The 6,997-nt window shown below is 36.1% G+C and overlaps 1 protein-coding gene and 1 long non-coding RNA gene across 2 annotated transcripts; one reads left to right on the top strand and one right to left on the bottom strand.

Annotated features, from left to right (window-relative positions):
• LOC110225568 lies at window positions 1–1,046 on the bottom strand. Its single transcript, XR_002329846.1, has 3 exons — window positions 757–1,046; window positions 124–223; window positions 1–40 (listed from the first exon to the last, which is right to left on the bottom strand). It is a non-coding gene; the product is annotated as an uncharacterized LOC110225568 (long non-coding RNA).
• A 3,113-nt stretch (window positions 1,047–4,159) lies between these two features.
• LOC9298624 (transcription factor IIIB 60 kDa subunit) lies at window positions 4,160–6,996 on the top strand (the record flags this gene model as incomplete). The annotated part of the gene is made up of 14 exons (XM_021015353.1): window positions 4,160–4,261; window positions 4,682–4,827; window positions 4,918–4,999; window positions 5,073–5,148; window positions 5,230–5,395; window positions 5,481–5,537; window positions 5,628–5,740; window positions 5,821–5,915; window positions 5,986–6,072; window positions 6,160–6,396; window positions 6,469–6,585; window positions 6,660–6,713; window positions 6,801–6,881; window positions 6,964–6,996. Coding segments are annotated over exons 2-14 (1,260 nt in total), but the record flags the coding sequence as incomplete, so codon positions are not given.
• Window position 6,997: the final 1 nt, after the last annotated feature.

The following is a 6,997-nucleotide window of genomic DNA, read 5'->3' as shown; positions in this document are numbered from 1 at the left end:
GTAGTTTTCGATCCGGAATAATTGGCCTTGTTTCCATAGTCTGCAAAAAATATCACATTCTCAGACTATCTCAAATACAAATAGATATATATATATATATATAAACCTAAACAAACACAATACCTCTAACAAGTCATCAGCGAGTTGGATCATATAATCAAGAGCCATCATAAACCATGATTCCATTTCATCAACTCTTTTCATTCATATTCATATCTTCCAACTACACATCAGAGACATTCATTCACATATCAAGCCATTACATAAACCAAGAATTCACAAAACTAACAAGTAAAACGATTCTATGTATAAAACCCTTTTGCCTATAAGTTGTTCTACGAAATGTCAAGCTTCCAACTACACATCAGAGACATTCATTCACATATAAAACCATTACAGAAACCAAGAACTCACAAAACTAACAAGTAAACGATTCTAAGTATCATAAAACCATAATGCCTATAAGTTGTTCGACGAAATGTCAAGCTTAAAGAAACGAAACAAAAAGCGCCTATAAGTTGTTCGACGAAATGTCACACTTAAAGAAACGAAACAAAAAGCAAAAAATGAGATGGAAATCATGAAACGTAACGCGAAAACACATACGAGGGTTATCATTTTTTCAAGAACAGAGGTAACTTGTTCGCCTCCTTTAAGAATAACTTCATAGTCAGATGGATCTAATTTATCTATAACACTAGCTTTATCATCGTATTGACTAATCACCAGAAAAGAAAAAAAAGATTCGTAAAATACCTGAAGAGGAGGCGAGTGATCGAGTTCGTAGTTAATCTCATTACGGATTAGTCGCAAAATGTTGCCTAGCCTCTTTTCGAAAACCCTAGCCTCTTTTCGATTTTGGCCCAACTGAATAATGTTTTCGATATCAAAAATTCACACCAATGAACGCTTGACACGTGTCGCCGAGAACAGCCCAGGAACAGCTCTAGCCCAAGACCATTTCCTCAGTTCTTAGTCTTAGAAGCCCAATTTTTATTATTAAAATATTCTAAGAACATAGCCCATTTTCACCGATGCATATGGCCTTATGGGTTCAAATTGGGTTCTTATTTCTAGTGGGTTTCGTTATACAGTTCTTTTAATTTATGTTTATTGGATCTAAAGACCAACCACTAAAGTTGGCTTATTTATTGTAATACAGTAAGTTTTTGATCCATTTAATTTAATGCAAAGATATTTTCATCAAAAAAAAAATTACAGTGTGTTGACTGAATATTTTAGTAGTATTAAAAAGGTGAATATGAAATGAAAAGAGTAAAACTTTTTTTTTTCATCGAAAAGAGTAAAACTTTAGTCTAAATGCATTCAAGAAGGAAAAAAATGTTATTTATGATAAAGAAAATTTGGTAATTGATTTCAAAATATTTTATTAACTTGTTATAAAAACTTTTGGTAAATAAATAACATTATTTTTGTGGTAAACAAATACATAACTCCTTATATAAGATTTAATTATATTGGTATATTTACTACGATTGACAATTGACTAAAAGTTTTGATAAAGAACATAAATACTATTAAGCTAATATTACACAAAAATATGTAATGTCTATTATGAATTTGGATGAGAGAAGGATAAACTCTCAAAAGCATATGTAAGAACAAAGAAAAAACGAAATTGAAGCAAATATTTTTTTTGCCGAGTTTTTTCTTTCCATTAATTGTGTGAATGCATTAGCGGGGACTGAATGTCTTGGAGCAAGACCCACAAGCATAAGTGTGTGTAACTGCCCCACTTGGATTCTCAAGACCAATATATGTACTACAATGAGGGTAACCGACAAAACCTTGCAAATATAAAACAAAGTGTTATCATAAAATTTATCTTCATCCGAGAGTCATATGGAAAACATTTTATACTTGCCTTAATGGTTTTGTGGTACGCCACGTCGATGTTACACCTGAAACGCTCCAAATGCGATTCCCCTATGCAAGACATCAAATAAGTGATGAAGCAGTCTGGGCACTTTTAGTGCAAGTTCAATGTCTATGATACAATAATAGCATTTCTATTCCGAGAACAAATGCTGACAGACTCCAATGCGTTGATAGACTTCAGCCAGCGAGTTTTTGAGATCTTCCATGATTCTGTTGTATCCCAAAGAAAAAGACAGAGAAGTAAATAGAGACAATTTACCAGACTGCATCTGCTAGCTTTACAAATCATATGGAGACAGCCTTCGTCTTTTTCGGTTCTGACCTTGTAATTCGGACAATGTTTAATACCACCACCAAATCTGCAATTTTTTTAAAAAAAAATCAATACAAACCATATTAAATTAAAAAAAAAAAAGAGACTAAACTATTAAATGCTTACGGTCTCGCAGTCCACGTTTCATTATCGTCACACACTACAATCAAGTAAAATTCATTAGAAGATATACTAGCAAATAAGATAAACTAGATTCATTTAATATATAAATTACATATATTACCTTGAAACATTTATCCAAAAAATATTACCTTAACACGTGATTTGTTCAGGGCTAACATTTCATTCAGGTCTTTGTCACATTATTAATATATAAAAATGGATCAAACACGTAATTTTTTTAATTTTTTCTTGTTTAATCGAAACACTAAACAGATTTTGTAGCTAGAATGTTTTGTTATTGATTCACTGAAATTAACCTGAAAGCTTTAATTGAAAACCGGTTATTTCGGTTTAATCTACCAGCGAGATTGAACCGGGAAGAAATATAACATGGGTGGACCGATATGGTCTGCTCACATGCGATTGGGTGAAATCGATATTGAAAAACGTTGAACTCCATGAAAGATCGAATTCGATTGTGATGTCTCTGTTTCGCTCTGTTATGTTTCAGGAATTGTTGGATGTTCCTCTGTTTTTGAGTCTGCATAATCTGTTTCCCGAAACAAGAAGGCGGTCGGTCTTGGGCTGCCTGAGAGATCTTCGAGTATGGAACAAAGTGGACGAAAACACCGCCTTTAAAAAGGAAACTGTAATATCTTGATTTCCACCTTACCAGCTTGGTTAATGGAAATTGGGTTCATATATAAAAAATTGGTTAACTCCATGTAATGATCTTCTCTTTATTGAGCAGTAAGATTGGAAGCTGTTGTTGTTTCGAATCGATTCATCCCTCAAATCTGTGTTAGTATAAGCCAAGTTTGGAGCTATGGTGTGGTGTAACCATTGTGGGAAGAACGTTCCCGGAATACGCCCCTTTGATGGTGCATTGTAAGTGTTCACTCATGGATGTTTTTATCTTATGGTTTGCTTTTTAGAAGCTCAGTTTCTGTTGGATTTGTGCTTTTCAACCTTTCTACTTGTGAAATTTATGTTGCAGGTCATGTGATTTATGTGGCAGGATTTTGGAGAATTTCAATTTTTCTACTCAAGTTACTTTCGTTAAGAATGCTGCTGGACAGGTTTTACTCTGACCTCGCTCCTCTACTTTAGAGCTAGAATTGATTCTCATAAAATGTTTCTGTGTACCTGCAGAGCCAAGCTTCTGGTAACATAGTGAAGAGTCCTTCAAGAAAGCGATTGTCCTCCACTTTTCATCAACTGGATTTCAGAACAGTTAGCTTCTCCATAGCCATAAATGGCGAGTTGTTGAAGAATAGGAAAGGGCTGAGACGACAAGGGGACTCCATTTCCCCCTATCTCTTTGTGTTAGCAATGGAGATTTTAGGGAGCAGTCTTGATTCTGGATACAATTCTGGCCTCATCAGTTAACCTTTCACTTATGGTATTCCACGATTGGAAAAACTTGTACTCTGGATGGTCTGCAGGGAGAAGACCTCTTTATTCTTAGTGGGTCTCAGAATCAGATAGAAATGGACACTAGAACATGTTTTGGTATCCAAATTGGTTGTTTTCCTGTGAGAGAGATTTGGGCATAGACAGCTGCGACCGAAAGACTGCTCACCACTAGTAGATTCAGTACCCAAAAAGCTTTCCAGATGGGCAGTAAAGAAGCTCTCGTAATCCAGCTTTTGAACGAAATTCAAAAATAGCTCTCTTTGCAACATGGACAAAAATATTATTAAGGCAACAGGGGTTAAGACGAAAACACCGCCTTTCAACCGTCACCAATTAATAACGAAGAAAGAAAAAGGAAACTGTAATATCTTATCAGTCATGATCAAATCCAGACCGTCCAAAAGATCAAATCCCTTAGTATTTTATTTAGGGTAACCCTCTGCTTCGCCAGATCTCTTGAAGACGAAAAGCCGTCGACTTTCTGACCTTGTATGGTTCTTCGTCGTTTTGGTACGCTTTCCCTTTCTCTCTAATTTCCTTCTGCGAATTTCAGTGAGTAGATCTGCGGCGTTTTTCTTAATCTAATTTCTCTTAAGTTGTTCAGAGGAGGAAGATATTAGCTTTAGGTGTGATTCGATTCATGGGTTTCAGAATGCATGTCACATTTGTCACTAGTGAGAATTAACAACTTCCTTCCTTTAGGGTTTTTGGCCTCATTCATCAATTTGATTTTTTTGCTTTAAGCCTAATTAAGCTGCTTTAAACTTTTGCTTGCCAGTAAGATTTTGGGAAATCTGATGGAAATTCGACCTTGCCAGCTTGGTTAATGGAAATTATTGGGTTCATGTATTAAAAAATTGGTTAACTTGAAATGTAATGTTTCCTTTAGACTTTCCCCAGAAATAATCTCATCTTCTCTTTATTGAGCAGTAAGATTGGAAGCTGTTGTTTCGAATCGATTCAAGCCTCAAATCTGAGAGTTTTGGATCCATATTAGAAGCCAAGTTTGGAGCTATGGTGTGGTGTAACCATTGTGGGAAGAACGTTCCCGGAATACGCCCCTATGATGGTGCATTGTAAGTGTTCACTCATGGATGTTTTTAGGAGTTCGGTTTCTGTTGGATTTGTGCTTTTCAACCTTTCTACTTGTGAATTTTATGTTGCAGGTCATGTGATTTATGTGGCAGGATTTTGGAGAATTTCAATTTTTCTACTCAAGTTACTTTCGTTAAGAATGCTGCTGGACAGGTTTTACTCTGACCTCGCTCCTCTACTTTAGAGCTAGAATTGATTCTCATAAAATGTTTCTGTGTACCTGCAGAGCCAAGCTTCTGGTAACATAGTGAAGAGTGTTCAGAGTGGGATGTCAAGCTCACGTGAAAGGAGAATCAGAATAGGTAATATATATGCCTTTGACTTGATTTCACCAGGCTTCCTTGTAGATAAATATCATCTTTTTGCTTCTTTTTTTTTTGCAGCTATAGATGAGCTTATGAATTTGAGAGACGCTTTGGGAATTGGTGATGACAGAGATGATGTTATTGTCATGGCTTCTAATTTCTTTAGAACGGCACTTGATCTTAATTTCACTAAAGGCCGTAGAAGCGAGCTAGTACTGTCTTCATGTCTCTACTTGTCTTGCAGGTTAGGAGGTTCTTACCATTTGTTTTTGTTATGTTGTTACTAGTGACGCTCTCTGTGTTAACCAAAAACTCCCTTTGATCTCTAGGCAATTAAAATTTGCGGTTCTTCTTATTCATTTTTCAAGCTACCTTCGTGTTAGCGTGTAAGATAATGAGTTTTGTTTTCATCTCCATAACTTTCCTCTTTATCTGATAAGCCTAATCACCTGTCAAGCCTACTGTTTTTGTTGCAGTTACGAGTTAGGTTCTGTGTATTTGCAATTCTGTGACATGCTCTACATTACAGAAAACCACAACTATGAGAAACTTGTTGATCCTTCAATTTTCATTCCTCGATTCACAAACAGTAAGTAACTCCCATTTTTTTCTGTATTGGGTTGATGCAAGAACTTCACTGTATTCCACTTTTTAATCATAAACTTGCAGTGTTATTGAAAGGTGCACACCGTAAGAAAGTCGTGGGAACAGTCGTGGACACGGCTACAGACATTATAGCTAGTATGAAGAGAGATTGGATGCAGGTGTGTGTACCTACATGTTGTTTGTCTTAGGTTTATTTTATTATGGCTTTGTGTTAATGTTGGCTTGCAGACCGGACGGAAACCAAGTGGAATATGTGGAGCAGCACTCTATACAGCTGCACTTTCTCATGGTATCAAGTGCTCTAAGACAGATATCGTAAGATGTTTCGATTCGAATAGTGTTTTGAGCCTCTTGTTTCAGTAATTCAGTGCTGATGTGTGTTCTCTAAATAATATTATTCAGGTGAAAATTGTGCATATATGCGAAGCAACTCTAACTAAAAGATTGATTGAGTTTGGAAATACCGAGGCTGCAAGTTTTACTGCTGATGAGCTCAGTAAAACTGAAAGAGAAAGAAAAAAAGAAACGGAATTGCGTAGTAAAAGGAATCCAATTTCTTACAAAGAAGGAGTAGTGCTCTGTATGCATCAAGATTGTAAACCTGTTGATTATGGATTATGTAAGAGCTGTTACGATGAGGTATGTTTGTTCTCCGGTTTATGCAACTGTGAGTCCTGCTCCGAGTTTTTAACAAGCAGATGCTTTCTGCAGTTCATGAAAGTTTCTGGTGGACTTGAAGGTGGGTCGGATCCTCCCGCCTTCCAGCGAGCAGAGAAAGAGAGAATGGAGGAAAAAGCTTCTAGAGAAGAAAACGACAAACAACTAAATGTAAGTTTAGTTTGATCTCTGAGGAAACTTTGTTTGTGAAATCTTACTTATGCTTCAAATCCGTCTTTTGGCAGTCGGATGGACATTCGGATGAATCAAGCACCTTGTCTGACGTTGATGATAGAGAGGTGGGCAATAACTTTTACTTTCTTGTCTTTGTATTAAATGCTTTAACTTCAAATATGTTTCAGTCTGATCGTTTCACTGTTTCCCAGTTGGATTGTTATTTTCGGAACCCAGAAGAAGTGCGCCAGGTTGAGATCGTCTTTGATCTAACAAACCCCGAATATAATGAGGTGATTCATTAGGCTATAGAATATAGTTTTGTTGTTAACATACCTAAAAAAGAATCTTTTACCAAATTGGTTTCTTTTGTAGAAGGAAGCAGCTAACGAAGCAGCAGCTTTAAACG

Source organism: Arabidopsis lyrata, assembly GCF_000004255.2.
Source record: "Arabidopsis lyrata subsp. lyrata unplaced genomic scaffold ARALYscaffold_357, whole genome shotgun sequence".
Lineage (NCBI taxonomy): Eukaryota > Viridiplantae > Streptophyta > Magnoliopsida > Brassicales > Brassicaceae > Arabidopsis > Arabidopsis lyrata.
This window is presented reverse-complemented; position numbering and strand designations above follow the sequence as displayed.